The sequence below is a fragment of the Amyelois transitella genome, chromosome 22 (assembly GCF_032362555.1).
Source record: "Amyelois transitella isolate CPQ chromosome 22, ilAmyTran1.1, whole genome shotgun sequence".
In the NCBI taxonomy this organism is placed as follows: Eukaryota; Metazoa; Arthropoda; class Insecta; order Lepidoptera; family Pyralidae; genus Amyelois; species Amyelois transitella.
In genome coordinates this window covers 1,665,136-1,683,822 of record NC_083525.1, presented here as the reverse complement: position 1 = coordinate 1,683,822, position 18,687 = coordinate 1,665,136, and the positions used below count along the sequence as shown (strand labels likewise).

At 38.0% G+C, this 18,687-nt stretch overlaps 2 protein-coding genes across 3 annotated transcripts in view; one reads left to right on the top strand and one right to left on the bottom strand.

Moving 5' to 3' along the window:
• Positions 1–303: 303 nt before the first annotated feature.
• The window catches only part of LOC106133201 (nucleoporin 88), a 131,177-nt gene continuing 112,793 nt past the window's right edge, over positions 304–18,687 (bottom strand). Inside the window, exons 4-15 of one of the 2 annotated variants that reach the window (XM_060950538.1) lie at positions 18,245–18,457; positions 13,210–13,375; positions 11,944–12,063; positions 11,026–11,125; positions 8,282–8,447; positions 6,712–6,811; positions 6,115–6,228; positions 5,431–5,568; positions 4,150–4,238; positions 3,519–3,675; positions 1,364–1,452; positions 304–495 (exon numbers count right to left, since the gene is read on the bottom strand). In XM_060950538.1, the coding sequence (XP_060806521.1) occupies positions 429–495; positions 1,364–1,452; positions 3,519–3,675; positions 4,150–4,238; positions 5,431–5,568; positions 6,115–6,228; positions 6,712–6,811; positions 8,282–8,447; positions 11,026–11,125; positions 11,944–12,063; positions 13,210–13,375; positions 18,245–18,457 (1,519 nt within the window). In that variant the 3' untranslated portion in view covers positions 304–428. Of the gene's footprint in view, positions 496–1,363; positions 1,453–3,324; positions 3,676–4,149; positions 4,239–5,430; positions 5,569–6,114; positions 6,229–6,711; positions 6,812–8,281; positions 8,448–11,025; positions 11,126–11,943; positions 12,064–13,209; positions 13,376–18,244; positions 18,458–18,687 lie in introns of those variants that run through there. The other variant, XM_060950537.1, reaches the window with a different exon arrangement.
• LOC132903160 (uncharacterized) lies at positions 14,197–18,056 on the top strand. The gene is made up of 2 exons (XM_060950536.1): positions 14,197–14,443; positions 15,086–18,056. Exons 1-2 carry the CDS (start codon positions 14,326–14,328, stop codon positions 17,365–17,367), a joined length of 2,400 nt encoding a protein of 799 aa, XP_060806519.1. The 5' UTR covers positions 14,197–14,325; the 3' UTR covers positions 17,368–18,056.

The following is an 18,687-nucleotide window of genomic DNA, read 5'->3' as shown; positions in this document are numbered from 1 at the left end:
GACTGATAGGCCACGTTTAGCTGTTTGGCTTAATTATAGAATTAAGGAGCAAATAGTAACAGGTTTCTAGCCCATCGCCTAAAAGAATAATCCCAAATTCTTAACCCTAGTCTCCTTTTACAACATCCATGGGAATGAGATGGAGTGGTCCTATTCTTTTTTTATTGGTGCTGGGAACCACACGGCACAAATGAATGGACATGTGTTCAATAAGCATGGTACCAGCTCCAAAAATAAAACTCTTCATTAATCATCATCATTTTTATTTAACTTTTGAATGAAAAAAAAAAACAAAAACAGGAATACAAAATCAAATCACGTTAATTTAATCAAAACAATATACCTCGTCACGAACTACGTATCATTGTGAAGGGTATAAAATTGACACGGTAACCGCTTACCATCAGTTGCTGAGATCACAAAATGAACTAGACAATGCTGAGTTGGTCTTTGAGAAGCTTCGTTTCTTCAATGAGGGTGGATATTTGGCTTGTTCTGTAAAAAAATGAATACACCGATTAATTGCCAAAACTGTCGAGCTTGCATGAAGAGAGTTATGAATGTGTATGAAACGAGAGATATATGCAGAGATCGTGGCAAGTGGAATCATGTAGTCTCTGCCTACCTCTCTGGAAAAGATTTGTGATTTTATGGACGAACTATCTCAATTCTATCATTGAGCCAAATAGCTGAGCGTGGTCTGTCAGTCTTTTCAAGGCTGTTAGCTCTGTCTACCCCACAAGGGATAAAGACATGACCATGTGTGTGTATGTGTGGACGAACTATCTTTTGCCCGAAGCTTTGCCAGCGTAAATTTAGCGCTATCTACAAAAAGCGTCGATTACAACGCCATCTACGGAAAAGCGGCGGAATTAGCATCACATACAAAAAACATCGAAACTTTGTCACTATGACGGTGAACCCAGGGGTCGCTACGAGGACGATAACATACATATGATCACGTCTATATCCCTAGCGGGGTAGACAGAGCCACCAGTCTTGAATATACTGATAGGCCACGCTCAGCTGTTTGGCTTAGTGATAGAATTGAGATTCAAATAGTGACAGGTTGCTAGCACATCGCCTAAAAGAGGAATCCCAAGTTTATAAGCCTATCCCTTAGTCGCCTTTTACGACATCCGTGGGAAAGAGATGGAGTGGTCCGAGGACGATAATGATATTAAAAAAAACCAAGAACCGAATTAATTTGAAGAAAATGGATGCCCAAGTTTTCAACATATAAATGGTGGCCGTGCGAAGCCGGGGCGGGTCGCTAGTGAGAGACAAGTAAAACTTACTATTTTTTTGTTACTGTGTCAATTTCTATGCAATAAAGATATAACAAACAAACAAACAAACTTACTGTTGTTGCAATATTGAGGAAATCGTGTCGCTGTGAGACTTGCCCAGCGCAATGTCTTTCCTTTTGTAGTCCTCCTGCCATTTTTTCAGCTGAAAACATGTAAATTAAATAACAATATAGTTTATTATTTATTTTGCCGTGTGGTTTCCGGTTTTAATAGAAAAGGTAATAGGACCACTCTATCTCTTTCGCATGGATATCGTTAAAGGCGACTAGGGGATAGGGCTTATAAACTTAATATTCTCCTCTTAGGCGATGGGCTAGCTGTCACTATTTGAACCTCAATTTTATCAGTAAACCATACAGCTGAATGTAGACCATGTACTTTTGATCAGTCTATTCTATACATACATACATATGGTCACGTCTATAACCCTTGCGGGGTAGATAGAGCCACCAGTCTTGAAAAGACTGAATGGCCACGTTCAGCTATTTGGCTAAATTATAGAATTGAGATTCAAATAGTGACAGGTTGCTAGCCCATCGTCTAAAAAAGAATACCAAGTTTGTAAGCCCAGCTCTTAGTTGCCTTTTACGACATCCATGGGAAAGATATGGAGTGGTCCTATTCACATCTGCTATGACTGTCTACCCCGCAATGTGATTATATGTATGTAATTTTATATTTTATTTGCCAAAATAACAAACGTGAATAGTTTAAGGTCAACATGAAAAAAGAGTCGACTAATCCATTCGTGAATAAACTCTTAATATACATCTGGGTAAAATGTTTATTAAAAATATCTAAGAAATTGTAAGTAAAATTCCTGAATACAAGTCTCACCTCGTCAGTCTTGTTCCTGGCATGTAGCTGAAGCATGTTGATCCTCTCTCTCAGCCTCCCCCCATGCCCTTGTAGCGCGTTAGTTCAGCCAACAACTCTTAATAAACATCTGGTAAAATGTTTATTAAAATTATCTAAGAAATTGTAAGTAGAATTCCTGAATACAAGTCTCACCTCGTCAGTCTTGTTGCTGGCATGTAGCTGAAGCATGTTGATCCTCTCTCTCAGCCTCCCCCCCATGCCCTTGTAGCGCGTTAGTTCACCCAACAACTCTTAATAAACATCTGGTAAAATGTTTATTAAAATTAAGAAATTGTAAGTAGAATTCAATACAAGTCTCACCTCGTCAGTCTTGTTCCTGGCATGTAGCTGAAGCATGTTGATCCTCTCTCTCAGCCTCCCCCCATGCCCTTGTAGCGCGTTAGTTCAGCCAACAACTCTTAATAAACATCTGGTAAAATGTTTATTAAAATTATCTAAGAAATTGTAAGTAGAATTCCTGAATACAAGTCTCACCTCGTCAGTCTTGTTGCTGGCATGTAGCTGAAGCATGTTGATCCTCTCTCTCAGCCTCCCCCCCATGCCCTTGTAGCGCGTTAGTTCACCCAACAACTCTTAATAAACATCTGGTAAAATGTTTATTAAAATTAAGAAATTGTAAGTAGAATTCAATACAAGTCTCACCTCGTCAGTCTTGTTCCTGGCATGTAGCTGAAGCATGTTGATTCTCTCTCTCAGCCTCTCCCCCATGCCCTTGTAGCGCGTTAGTTCAGCCAACAACTCTTAATAAACATCTGGTATAATGTTTATTAAAATTAAGAAATTGTAAGTAGAATTCAATACAAGTCTCACCTCGTCAGTCTTGTTCCTGGCATGTAGCTGAAGCATGTTGATTCTCTCTCTCAGCCTCTCCCCCATGCCCTTGTAGCGCGTTAGTTCAGCCAACAACTCTTAATAAACATCTGGTATAATGTTTATTAAAAATATCTAAGAAATTGTAAGTAAAATTCGTGAATACAAGTCTCACCTCGTCAGTCTTGTTCCTGGCATGTAGCTGAAGCATGTCGATCCTCTCTCTCAGCCTCCCCCCCATGCCCTTGTAGCGCGTTAGTTCGGCCAACAACTCTTAATAAACATCTGGTAAAATGTTTATTAAAAATATCTAAGAAATTGTAAGTAGAATTGAATAAAAGTCTCACCTCGTCAGTCTTGTTCCTGGCATGTAGCTGAAGCATGTTGATCCTCTCTCTCAGCCTCCCCCCCATGCCCTTGTAGCGCGTTAGTTCGGCCAACAACTCTTAATAAACATCTGGTAAAATGTTTATTAAAAATATCTAAGAAATTGTAAGTAGAATTGAATAAAAGTCTCACCTCGTCAGTCTTGTTCCTGGCATGTAGCTGAAGCATGTTGATCCTCTCCCTCAGCCTCTCCCCCATGCCCTTGTACCGCGTTAGTTCAGCCAACAACTCTCTCTCAGCGGCGCTGGTGGCGGTACTGCCGCGCATTTTGCGAATCACCGCCGAACATCTGAGGACGAAATCATTTGAACTTATTATGATCAAATTATATTAATTAGTGTCCTGGAAAAAGAATAGGACTCGTTACAATGGATGTCGCAAAAGGCGACTAAGGGATTGGCTTATTAATTTTGGATTCAATGCAACCTGACATTATTTGAATCTTAATTCTATCATTTAGGCGAACAGCTGAACGTGGCTTATCTTACAAGACTGCTGGCTCTGTCTACCCCCAACAAAGGGATATAAACATGATTTTATGAATGAATAAAATAATTTATTTTCTAATTTTCGCTTGTCATTGGCGTCATCTTATGTTCATAAATGTGAAATTTAATGAAAATAAGTCCAGTGATTCGAACTGCGAAAAAGTAACAAACAAATTAGTTTAAGCAAAGACTAGACACATTTTTGTTGCACTGCCTCTGTCTACCCCGCAAGGGATATAGACGTCACTATATGTATGTATGTATTGAGTACACACCTATATTTAATATCGTCTTGGTGCTTCTCCGCCAAGGCACATTTCTCTTGCAACACGGCGGACTGCAAATGGGCGTCATTAATTTCAGCCTGAAATTTTGATAAACAATATTATACAAGAACTAGCTGTGCCCGCGACTTCATCCGCGTGGAAAAGTTATTTTGGGCATCATTGAAGCCCTCAAGGATGAATAATTATCCCCGTTTTTTTTTCACATATTCCATTATTTCTTAGCTCCTTAAAGTTGCGGCGTGATGTTATAAAGCCTAAGCCTTCCTCGATAAATGGTCTATTCAACGCAAAAAGAATTTTTCAATTCAAACCAGTAGTTCTAGACATTAGAGCGTTCAAACAAACAAACAAACTCTTAAGCTTTATAATATTAGTATAGATATGCAAAGAGATTATTGCATTCTCTCGTCCGTCATACAAACATACATATAATCACGTATATATCCTCTTGTAAAAGGCGACTAAGCGTTAGGCTTGTAAACTAGGAATTCTTCTTTTAGGCGACGGGCTAGCAACCTGTCACTATTTGAATCTCAATTCTTTCTTAAAGCCAAATACCTGAACGTGGCCCATCAGTCTTTTCAAGACTGTTGGCTCTGTCTATCTCGCAAGGGATATAGACGTGATAATAAGAATGTATGTATGTACAAAAAACTTGACGTTTGAGTTCCCGCCAAAAAGAACCGTACATGTATTTTTGATGTCAAAAAAGTTTTTTTTTTCTATTTGTAGTTATCTGTGGTTGTCGGTGGTCGTATCGGTAAAGTGCCAGGTTAAAATGCGTGATGCACAGAAAGGCACAGGTTGGAATCCCACCTCGGCCATGTACCAATGACTATTTCCGAAATAATGTACATTAGTTTGAATACTAACCGATGCTCGTATGGTAAGGGAAACCTGCACATTCAGGCCACTGGATGTGTAACCATGATCGACCCAATACGGGTTAGGTTCCCCTGCAAAGGTTGCGGAGGTCAGACGGGAGTCGCTTCGTGTAAAAACCTGACTCACCCAATCCAGGATCCACGGTCAAAGGCATACCCCGAGCTCCTCTCCAGAGTGGTGAGGATGCGACCGGGACTAAAGCCAGGAGGTGATAGATCGTTAACTGCAGTGTAGTTTGTTCCGCCGCTTCTTCTACACATGCGCTTTGGAAGCGGCAGTAGTTATAATTAGATTTAAGTGATGTGACGTCAATAAGTGATACCTTGTATCCAATTTTGAAAATAAATCTATTCTATTCTATTCTTGTGTCTAGTTAGTACCCACCTGTAAGTCCTGTGCCCAGGACTGGTGTTGTTTCATGAGCGCCTGGAGAGCGTGCAACTTGCGGTGCAACGCATCGCACGCGCGTTGTTGCCGCGACATGTATTCCGCGCGGAGTTTCATCGTAGCTTGAGTTACTATCTGAAAAGATAACAAGGGTAAAAAAGAGTTCAGTATATTAAAATCAGTACCTGGGTGACTGAGCGGAGCTCGGTGACGGCCTCTGTGGCGCAGCAGTAGTGCGCTTGTCTGTGACACCGGAGGTCCCGGGTTCGAATCAATATAATGAACAATATATATATATATAATAATATATATATATAATATATAATAATTATATATATATAATAATATATTATATACGAGGAATACATATAATAATAATATACGGCGAGGAATACATATAATAATATATTACATGTATTCCTCGCCCATATTTCTAATCTAAGTTTTGATTTTGAAGTTGATGTTATCAAAGAAAATGCCGCAGTGCAGTTTGTTACCGCTTCTTCTGCACTGACGCTTTGGAAGCGACAGTAAACTTTTAAGAAATTCATTTGACGTCCACCAATGATGTGAAACCAAAAGATATTATTAAGTGACGTTGAAATGTCCCATATTAAAAATTAAACTTAAAACTTTTCATATGTAATTTCTCAAGAAATATATAACTTATTGGATAATTACCTCTAAGGACTCCTTAGGGCTGGGTTCTTCAGCTTTGTTCACGTTCAGGATCGGCTGCGACACGTCTCGAGTGAGGATCTCCTGTATGATGGCGGTGAACGACATTTTTTGACGCTGAAATATTATATATTACGTTTTATTTGTGTTTTTTTTTACTATTTATTTTATCACCAAGCCGAATAGCTGAATGTAGCTTATCGGTCCACAACACACAAAATAAGCTAAAAAGCATACACACATACATAGATCACGCCTTGCTGGGTAGACAGAACCAACAGTCTTAAAAAGACTGATAGACCACCTATAGCTGTTTGGCTTAATGATAGAATTGAGATTCAAATAGTGACAAGTTGCTAGTCTGTCGCCTAAAAGAAGAATCCCAAGTTTATAAGCCCTTAGTCGCCTTTTACGACATCCATGGAAAGAGATGGGGTAGTCCTATTCTTTCTTATGTAATGGTGCCGAAAACAAGACGGAACAGGAACTTAAATACATTATTTTTGAATAATATGTTGAGGTATGTTGATAATTAGTGTCCAAGGGAAATTCCATAGCATTGCAGCCTTTACAGAGAAAGATTTAGCGTATAATTTTTACCTCTTTAAGGATACTGGCGATATCATCGTCTTCCAAAGCTGGATTCTTCAGTTGCAGCTCTTTGTAAAGCTCCTCTTCTAGATCGTAAGGTTCCAGAGTTCTGTAATTGTTATGAAATACAAAATGTTGGTTATTTTAATCCAATTGAATGTTAAGAGGAACCTAATCTACTAACTACTAACCTACTAAGTAATTTTAATGAGATGTAAGTGATGTGACGTCAAAAAGTGATACCTTGTATCCAATTTCGAAAAAAAATCTATTCTATTCTAACCCTACCATCACCAATGGCACGGACTATCAACCTTTCTTCCGGTTAAGTTAAGAATAAGACAACTCCATTTTTATCCTATGGATGTCGTAAAAGGCGACTAAGGGATAGGCTTATAAACTTGGGATTCTCCTTTTAGACGATGGGCTGGTAGCCTGTCACTTTTTGTATCTCAATTCTACATTAAGCTAAGAACTGAAAGTGGCTTGTCGGTCTTTCAAAACTGATGACTCTATCTACCCCGTAACGGATATATATGTGATTATATGAATCAATGAATGGCTGTGACGTCGATTAGTGATGTACAGATGTAATGTACCTACAAGCCACTGACCTTAAGAACGGAGTCCCCTAGTGATATACAAGCCACCGACCTAAAGAACGGAGTCCCCTAGTAATGTACCTACAAGCCACTGACCCAAAAAACGGAGTTCCCTAGTGATTGTACAGTACAAGCCACTGACTTTTATAACGGGGTCCCCTAGTAATGTACCTATAAGCCACTGACCTAAATGACGGACTCCCCTAGTAATGTACCTACCTACAAGTCACTGACCTAAAGAACGTAGTCCCCTAGTAATGTACCTATAAGCTACTGACCTAAATAATGGAGTCCCCTAATGATGTACAAGCCACTGACCCAAAAAACGTAGTCCCCGCATGTAGTACCTCAAAGAACCCCAAATGCTGTATATGCCACTGCCCCAGAGAGTTCCCTAATGATGTAAAAGCCACTGACCTTAAGAACGGGATCCCCAAAATGCTGTATTTGCCACTGCCCCAGAGAGTTCCCTAATGATGTACAAGCCACTGACCTAAATAACGGAGTCCCCTAGTAATGTACCTATAAGCCACTGACTTTAAGCACGGAGTTCCCTATTAATGTACCTATAAGCCACTGACCCAAAGAACGGAGTCCCCTACTGATGTACAAGCCACTGCCTCAGAGAGTTCCCTAATGTTGTACAAGCCACTAACCTAAATAACGGAGTCCTCTAGTAATGTACCTATAAGCAACTGACTTAAAAAATGTAGACCCCTCATGTAGCACCTCAAAGAACGGAGTCCCCAAATGCTGTATATGCCACTGCCCCAGAGAGTTCCCTAATGATGTACAAGCCACTAACCTAAAGAACGTAGTCCCCTAGTAATGTACCTATAAGCCACTAACCTTAAGAACGGAGCCCCCTAGTAATGTACCTATAAGCCACTAACCTAAATAACGTAGTCCCCTATTAATGTACCTATAAGCCACTGACTTTAAGAACGGAGTCCCCTAATGACGCACAAGCCACTGACCTGTAGAGCAGCCGGCCGTCCGGGCACAGCACGAGCGCGGCGGGCAGCGGCGGGGCCAGCGCGGCGAGGGCGGCGGGCGGCCGGCCGCGCGCGCCCGCCGTGCACACGAGGTGGCGCGCTACGCTCGTTTTGGACCATAAGGAGGATAGGGCCGTTTCTGATTCCTCTGTTAATATTAAAGATATATATATACAGGGTGACATTTAAAACAACTGCATCCTTTTAAACATAGACTATACCCATGCTTCTGAGCCGTTTGAGCCTATTTTTATTTAAATTAAACGTCATCATTTTCAAATTTAAAAAACCCTCAAAAACTACGTCACACGCTTTATTAACTACCAATACTACAAAAAGAAATTAAAACTAAACATGTAAATAAATGTCTGAAAAATAAATTATTTTTCTAGTAAATCAAGATCAAGTAAAGTACAGAGTTGTCGAGATCGCTCAGCTGAATGAATTGTGTCGTTGACCTCTGAATCTTACGCGTCGCTTTTCCGCCGGCCGGGGTGATATATTAAAGATATATATATATATTCATTATTATCCAACGAGGTGGCGCGCTACGCTCGTTTTGGACCATAAGGAGGATAGGGCCGTTTCTGATTCCTCTGTTAATGTTAAAGATATATATATAAATATTCATTATTATCCAACGAGGTGGCGCGCTACGCTCGTTTTGGACCATAAGGAGGATAGGGCCGTTTCTGATTCCTCTGTTAATATTAAAGATATATATATATTCATTATTTTCCAACGAGATGGCGCGCTACGCTCGTTTTGGACCATAAGGAGGATAGGACCGTTTCTGATTCCTCTGTTAATATTAAAGATATATATATATTCATTATTTTCCAACGAGATGGCGCGCTACGCTCGTTTTGGACCATAAGGAGGATAGGACCGTTTCTGATTCCTCTGTTAATATTAAAGATATATATATATTCATTATTTTCCAACGAGATGGCGCGCTACGCTCGTTTTGGACCATAAGGAGGATAGGACCGTTTCTGATTCCTCTGTTAATATTAAAGATATATATATATTCATTATTTTCCAACGAGATGGCGCGCTACGCTCGTTTTGGACCATAAGGAGGATAGGGCCGTTTCTGATTCCTCTGTTAATATTAAAGATATATATATATTCATTATTTTCCAACGAGATGGCGCGCTACGCTCGTTTTGGACCATAAGGAGGATAGGACCGTTTCTGATTCCTCTGTTAATATTAAAGATATATATATATTCATTATTTTCCAACGAGATGGCGCGCTACGCTCGTTTTGGACCATAAGGAGGATAGGGCCGTTTCTAATTCCTCTGTTAATATTAAAGATATATATATATTCATTATTTTCCAACGAGATGGCGCGCTACGATCGTTTTGGACCATAAGGAGGATAGGGCCGTTTCTGATTCCTCTGATAATATTTAAAAAATAATACAAATAACTGGACCGTCTCGTTACCATGGATGTTGTAAAATGGAACTGAAGGATAGGCTTATAAACTTGGGATTTATAACAGTGCATCGGCTATTATAAGAAATCCAAAGCTTATTAACCATTTTCTTAATCGATTTTTACGACATCCACGAGTAAGAGACGGAGTGCTCCAATTCTATTTAAGTAACAGGAACCACACGATACCTAGTTTCTTTTTCTCCTTGGCTGTCGTCAATCGAATATTTGATGTAAATAAATAAATACGGGACGAACTACACATACCGTGTTAGTCTCGAAGCAAGTCCCAGACTTGTGTCACGAGATACTTACTCAACGATACAATAATTCGTAAAAAGTATTTATATAATCATCTCAAAGACCCAGGCCAATCAGTAGACGTTCGTTTCTATCCCACCCTCGCCGGGATTCGAACCCGGGGCAAATTGCGACACAGGAAAGCGCACTACCACTGCGCCACAGAGATAATACTGTAACATAATCTTACGAAGACCTTCTAGAAAAAGTAAAAACCCGAAACTGAGGAGCTTGCAAGAAGAGAATTTTGAATTTGGATGAAGCGAAGGAAGTATGCAGGGATCGTGGCGAGTGGAAAGATGTGGTCTCTGCCTACGCCTCTGTCAAATAGGCGTGATGTATGTATGCATGTACTCGTATGTCTATATGTATGTACGTATGAATGTATGTATGAACGTATGAATGTTTATATGTATGCATGTATTATGCCGGGGCGTGTATCGAATTTTCAAATATTTTGGGATACTCTTTTGGTTATTAAGCCGCTACATTTATCACACTTATACAATTAAAACTTTTAAGTCACGACACGATTCTTTGTTTGTTTATGTTTATTTGTTTATTACGTGCGCTGATTGACCTGCACTAGCACCTAGGTCATAACTGAAAAAAAAGCGTATTGCTCTATAGCAATAAATACGTTGAGTTGTGACCTTTTTGTATTGCTGCAACTCACACCCTAATTAATTTGTATTTCATATGAAATTGTAAATTGTGTGTAGCAAATCAAATAAATGAATTATCTATCATCTATCTATTCATGTATGTATTCATACATACATTCATGAATGTATGTATGTGTGCATTCATGTATGTAAGTATGCATGTATGTGTGTATTCATGTATGTATGTATGCATGTATGTATGTATTCATGTATGTAAGTATGCATTCATGTGTGTATTCATGTATGTAAGCATGCATGTATGTGTGTATTCATGTATGTATGTCTATATGTATGCATGTAGAATCTTACGAGTACCATCATCGGCGAGGGCGTAGTCTCTGAGGTGAGCCAACAGCGGCACGCTCACGGAGTGCACCCCGCCGGCGTGGACGCACGCGTACGTGTTCGACGTGCACTGAAACAAACATACATACATACGGTCACGTCTATATCCTTTGCGGGGTAGACAGGGCCAACAGTCTTGAAAAAACTGATGGGCCACGTTCAGCTATTTGGCTTAATGATAGAATTGAAAGCCGTGTGGGGCACCACTAAAAAAAAGGAATAGGACCACTCCATCTCATTTCCTACGGATGTCGTAAGAGGCGACTAAGGGATTGGCTTATAAACACGAGATTCTCGTTTTAGGCGATGGGCTAGCAACCTGTCACTATTTGAATCTCAATTCTATCATTGTGTCCCCAAGAATCCCAAGTGTTTGTCTATCTTTAAGACACCTTTTACGTCATCAATGAGAAAGAGATGGAGTATTCCTATTCTCTTTTCTATTGGTGCCGGGAACCACATATTTAGTCAAATATTTTGATTTGTAGAATATTCTTTCGGAAGGTATTTTATTTATCATCATTAAAACTTGATTTAACATTATTGGTTATTTAAGTTAAAGTTAAGATTTGACTTGATATATACTCGTATATATGTATGTGCATTGCGCTTGAGGCGTTCAAAAATAAATCTGCTTCATGAATTATGCACGTATATGCGAGAACATAAGATGAAATTAATTTAATATTTTTTAATTTTATAATTACGATTATCATATCTTGGATGACTTTTTAGTTACCCCGGCACACAAAAAACAAAACGTTGATTTCATTAGTTACATCCGATTAACTAAAAGTTTACACTACCTATACTCAACATGCAAGATTGCAGATTGTTTGCGTAACAATCAATCTATGTTTATCATTGTTACTATTCTATCATTGTTACCGGGTACAGATGCACCGGATAGGAATGCTCCATGTCTTGGTCCGGATTGAGAGCGATGTTCAGTTCAACAGCTTCCACCACGTAGAGGGCGTGAGTGTCGCTGTCATCTTTTTCCGACGTCTGCAAGTGAAGTAAGGTTGGTGAGTTTTAATATACTTTTAGTTTCCTCCCACCCTCAGGTGGACGGTATGCAGGCAGTGGTAGGTACAGCGCGGCGCTGCAAGTGGCGATCACCACCAGCGCCGGGCTGTGTGTGCCCACGGCCGTGATGGTGCATTTATCTCATTCATTTCATTCGTCTCATTTACCTCATTCACCTCATTCATTTCATTCGTCTCATTTACCTCATTCATTTCATTCGTCTCATTCACCTCATTCATATCATTCGTCTCATTCACCTCATTCATTTCATTCGTTCCATTCATTTCATTGGTCTCATTCATCGGAAACACACAGAATAGAATAGATATATTTTCAGACACAAGGTATCACTTATTGACGTCACATCACTTGAATCTAACTATAACTACTACCTCTTCTAAAAGGCATGTGTAGAAGAAGCGGAATTTCATTCGTCTCATTCACCTTATTCATCTCATTAATTTCATTCATTTCATTTGTCTCATTCAGACAATGAGTCAGTGGGACCCAAGAACACACACTCACGTGAGGCAGCAGCAGGCAGTGGTACAGCGCGGCGCTGCAAGTGGCGACCACCACCAGCGCGGGGCTGTGGGCGTCCACGGCCGTGACGGTGCATTTATCTCATTAATTTCACATTCATTTCATTCATTTCATTCATTTCATTCATTTCATTCATTTCATTCATTTCATTCATTTCATTCATTTCATTCATTTCATTCATTTCATTCATTTCATTCATTTCATTCATTTCATTCATTTCATTCATTTCATTCATTTCATTCATTTCATTCATTTCATTCATTTCATTCATTTCATTCATCAGAAAGACAGTGAAACAGCAAACACAAGAACACACACTCACGTGAGGCAGCAGCAGGCAGTGGTACAGCGCGGCGCTGCAAGTGGCGACCACCACCAGCGCGGGGCTGTGGGCGCCCACGGCCGTGACGGTGCATTTATCTCATTCATTTCATACGTCTCATTCACCTTATTCATCATTTCATTCATTTCATTCATTTCATTCATTTCATTCATTTCATTCATTTCATTCATTTCATTCATTTCATTCATTTCATTCATCAGAAAGACAGTGAAACAGCAAACACAAGAACACACACTCACGTGAGGCAGCAGCAGGCAGTGGTACAGCGCGGCGCTGCAAGTGGCGACCACCACCAGCGCGGGGCTGTGCGCGCCCACGGCCGCGATGGAGCACGACTCGGAGCCGTAGTTGTCGTCGGCCGGTGGATACATAGCCAGTGGACCGCTCAGGATCGGTTTGACCCCGCTGGAATATGAAAAACATACATACATACGTGTATACGTATGTGTAGAATTTTGTGAACACATAGTTGGTGTTTAAAATGTATTTAGTTCTGCGCAGAATAATATCTTATATGCGTTTCATTCGGATTAAACGCCAAATTTCAAATCACCAGAACCAGCTTTTGGGATTTGCGTTGACTGACTTTACTGAGTAGTAACAGAAAAGATTTATAAATAGAGTAGTTGTGCCCGTGACTTCGTCCGCGTAAAATAGTCATTTTAGGCATCATTGAAGACCTCGAGGATGAATAATATATCCCGTTTTTTTCACATTTTCCATTATTTCCGCGCTTCTTATAGTTGCAGCGTGATGTTACATAGCCTAAAGCCTTCCTCGATAAATAGTCTAATCACCACAAAAAGAATTTTTGCAATTCGAACCAGTAGTTCCTGAGATTAGCGCGTTCGAACAAACAAACTCTTCAGCTTTATAATATTAGATTCTTTTTTAGGCGATGGGCTAGCAACCTGTCACTATTTGAATCTCAATTCTATCATTAAGCCAAATAGCTGAACGTGGCCATTTCGACGGGTGCAAAGTAAAATGTGTCAACTACAAAATTCACGATTTTCGGTTTTTATCATTATCGTTTTAATTAAAAAATGCTCTACAATGTGACATTTTTCTTTTTTCTCAAATCACTTTATTTCAATTTATTTTCGTACGTACAAAAAGCCAACTACACATTTTTTTCAAATAGTACGTAGTGAATGCGACCAAGTTACGTTGGCCGCATTGACGCGGGGCGCGGGACTTCCCGCGCGCAAACACAAAACGTTATCAGTCAGTTGACACGAACTTCGCCGGCTAGCGCACATTTTTAGGTTAAGTGAGGGTTTTTGTTGGATATCAGTGATATTTCGAGGTTTTCATTGTAGTCCTCATTTGAGTTCATTGTTATAATCCTTAAAATGAATAAAGAACGACGCAAGCTGTTGGTAAAATTAGGAAAAACAAGAAAACAAATTGCTATCACAGACACAAACGAGCTATTAAACCTCACAAAATATAATTGTGAAACTGTGGCTGGTATGTATTCTAGTTTATTATACTTTTTGAAGTTCTATTTCTCTTATTTTTGTCTTTGAATGAATAACAATGTATGTGATTTCGTTTTTACTTACGTTCCGGCGCATAAACGAACATCTGCCATTTAACTCTTTCTACTTCGCTGTTATAGTAGATGTTACGATTTACTCCGTAATTATTTTTATACAAATATATTATTTTTAGGGTTCCCTACCTCAAAAAAAGAAACTCTTATAGGATAATTTGGTTGTTTGTTCGTTTGTCCCTCTGTCAAGTCTGTGTTGAGATATCAAGTAGTAATTTATTAAAATCATATAAGTACTCGTAGTTAGGTTTACAATCAATTGACGCTACTAAAAAATACTTCTAAATTAAAAAAAAAATTATAGGGCCTTGCATAAAACGCAAATTTCAACACTCTCAAAGAAATCAAATTTAATAGGCCGTTGACTTAGAAATATCAAATTCAAAAAGTTACATTGTTATATTTTTACTGCAAAATAGTTAAGTAAATCATAAATATATAGCCTTATAAGGCATCGAAACCTCTAATTGAAACTACTAGTTTATACGGAATCAGGAGGCAGAGTCAGGATATTTTTATAATTTTTTTGTATGTAGGTTTGTTGTTCTTATTTACAGAAAATTCAATTTTAAATTTTCAAGAGGAATATAATGAAAGTTTACCAAATATAAGTACTGGATTTTTCGATAAACATCAACCATTGGAAGATGAAGTAATGACTAGACTTATGGACGATCTTGGCGTATCAGTTTTGAATAAAACTAAACCTCAAACAGATCGAATCGAACCGACGACGCCGTGTATCTCTCCTCCTATATTGACGCCTTCTAATTCCCAATCTACACAAATTCATGCTAATCATATTGAAGATGATATCACTGAAAAAATGTCAATCACACCTATTCCGTCAGAGAACAATTCATTTACTTCCAGCCCATCACATGATTTATTAGAACCAAATCAAACAGGTCAATCAGTGAATTTCGACATTGATTCAATTGAGTCAGTTGTCACTTGTCAGTCTCCTATAATAACTACCACAGACGCGTCCTCTGCAGCTGACGCATCAAGTGAATGTTCTACTCCAACTAATGCAAGTGGACGAAAACGACGACAGTTTTATATAGATAGGTCGAAAAAGAAGAGATTGAGAAACAAAGATAATTGGATTGATATAAAACGAAAATTACTGTTGAATTCTGGAAAACAACACTTGTCAAGAAACGGTAAAATTCAACCCGCTAAATGTATTAAGCCACCATGTGATGTTTGTAAATTTAAATGTAATTCAAAGATATCTTTTCAGGAAAGAAAAAATATTTTTGATCGTTTTTGGGGCCTTTCAAATCATGAACAGCAATGGGTATTTATCAGTAAATATGCCAAACGTTATTCAAAAAAACGAATAACAACCGAAAATGATTCTAAACGCAATTTCAGTGTAACTTACAATCTTCCGGTCGATTTAGACAAGTCTAGCCCTAGAAGTGTGAAAGTTTGCAAAACAATGTTTAAAAACACCTTATCTATCAGTAATCAATTTATAATGAGCGCTTTAGATAAATATGATAAAACTACTGGTAACTGTTCGAAGGATTTGAGAGGTCATCATAATAATAAAACCAAAATAAACACAGCGGCTGTCATACAAGGTGTTTGTGATCATGTAAGATCATTCCAGCCCGTAGAGTCTCATTATATAAGGAAAGATTCAAGTAAATTATATCTGTCTGGTGACTTGAACTTCTCAATTATGTTTCAATTGTATAAGGAATGGGCAGAGGAAAATAATATTTTAGAAAGAGTACGTACAGTTCGCCAATATCGAGACATTGTTAACAAGGAAATGAACATATGCTTTTTTATCCCCAAAAAAGACCAATGCGATGTATGTACTGCATTTAAAAATTGCCCTGATACTCAACCCGCCGAGAAGTTTGAAGAACATATGAAAAATAAAGATGTTGCTAGGTCTTTAAAGAAACAAGATAAAATCAAAGCCACTACACATCCTGAAACTATAACTTCAGCTACATTTGACTTTCAAAAAATATTATCTACTCCTCATGGCGAAACTAGTTCATTTTATTATAAACGCAAACTCTCTATATTTAATTTTACAGTATTTGAAATGGGTCTTAAAAAAGGAATATGTTATATGTGGCCTGAAACGATAGCTAAAAGGGGGTCCAATGAAGTGGCTAGTTGCCTGCTTCATTTTATTGAAAATTCTGCTAGAAAAGGAATCAAGGATGTCCGTCTTTGGTCGGATAATTGCGGCGGACAGAATAGAAACCGAGCAGTATTTTTTATGTACGCATTCTGTTCTTCAAAATTTAAAATCGATATCTGTCATAGGTTCTTAGAAAAGGGGCATACCCAACAAGAAGGGGACAGTGTACACGCAATGATAGAAAAGTCTTCCAAAAGAAAATCAATTTACAGTCCGGAAGAATGGTATACACTTGTAAGGTGGTGCAAAACCTCTGGAGATCCCTATGAAGTAATAAATATAACACAAAACATGTTTCTTGACTTCAAAGGATGTTTGGATAATTTAAAGTGGGATAAAAACACAGACAACGAAACTGTAAAATGGAGTAAAATACGTGAAGTTGTAGTAAAATCGGATTTTCCCAACACCATATTTTATAAATATAATTTACATGAAGAAGAATCTAAGAGAATTGATTTATTACAAAAACGAAATACGCGATCCCGTCGAGATAATATTTTAAACGAACCCAATGTTTGTTATGATGATACTTTGATGATAACACATTCTAAATACAATGACTTGGTTAATCTTTGTGAGCAAAATTTAATTCCTTTTAGGTATCACGAATTTTACAAAAATTTGAAACATGCATGTAATTCTTATACACAAGAAAACAACTAATTAATTGTTATTACTAGTAATTATATTCCTGCTGGAGTGTGAATGTCGATTCTAGTGTTTGGCTAATCATTAATCATCATGAAAAGATAAGTTTCTTGTTGATTTCTGTGATTCTGAATTAATAGACTGATTAATAAGACTGATTAATGTAAGTTAAATCTTTGCTTTATGGAAAAAAAAGTTATTTCCTGTTATGTTCACGGGTTTAGAGTTTCTCGTTTATGTTACATGTTATTTAAAAATTTTGCTCCTAACAAAAACGTTACTACACAAAATATGATACTTCATTTGACCTCATTGTACTTTAATCATCATTTTTCAAAAACGAAGCATAAAAAGTTATGTGCATTATTTTGTTGTTTCTTATATTATATTGTTAATTAATACGAATTGGAAGTTGCTTTACTTAAAATGAAACGTTTTATTAAAGATTCAATAAAATTAATTAAAAGGATTTTTTTTTATTTAATAAAATTAATGTCCCTTGTATACACGACCAACAGGCAGTTGACTTATTTAACTTTATTTTTAATTCAACGTAGATAGGGTTAACTGCAAAATCTCGTAAATTAACAACAAATTACTAACCCCGACATAATAAAAATATGCCTTAGAGTATAAACAAAGAAATTGCAAAGTTAGAAAATTAAATTCATATCCATTAAAAAAATATAAAACTTTTTCTTTCTTTTTGCTCTACTGTAAAGTAGCTATTTTGCAGTTAAGTCTTTTTACTTTGCACCCGTCGATTTAGTCTTTTCAAGGCTGTTGGCTCTGTCTACCCCGCAAGGGATATAGACGTGACGAATACATATGTTTGTAGTATGTTTATAATATTAGTATAGATCGACTGATATACCTATTATCAATGGCAAACCTTTTAGTGTCCAGTTCACACCGCATCATATAGACGTCTCCGTTTCCCCTCAAGATCAGCAGGTCTTCGGACGTGGGTAGTGTCGTGAAGTCCACGGCCGTATCGCCCAAACTGTCCAGGATGGTCCTGCCGGCGAGTTGACTGCAAGGCTTAGCTCCTATGGTCAGGATCTTGACCAGTTTCGGACCGCTTTTTATCGCTATGTTGTACAGCCTGGAATTTGGGTAATGGTTGTTAATATAATTTTCTAATTGTAGTGTAGTGATTGTAAAAATAAATAAATATATACGGGACAAATTACACTGATTGAGTTAGCCTCTAGAAGTAAGTTCGAGACTTGTGTTACGAGATACTAACTCAACGATAATATATTTTTATAATAAATACTTATATAGATAAACATCCAAGACCCAGGCCAATCGGAGAAAGTTCGTTTCTCATCA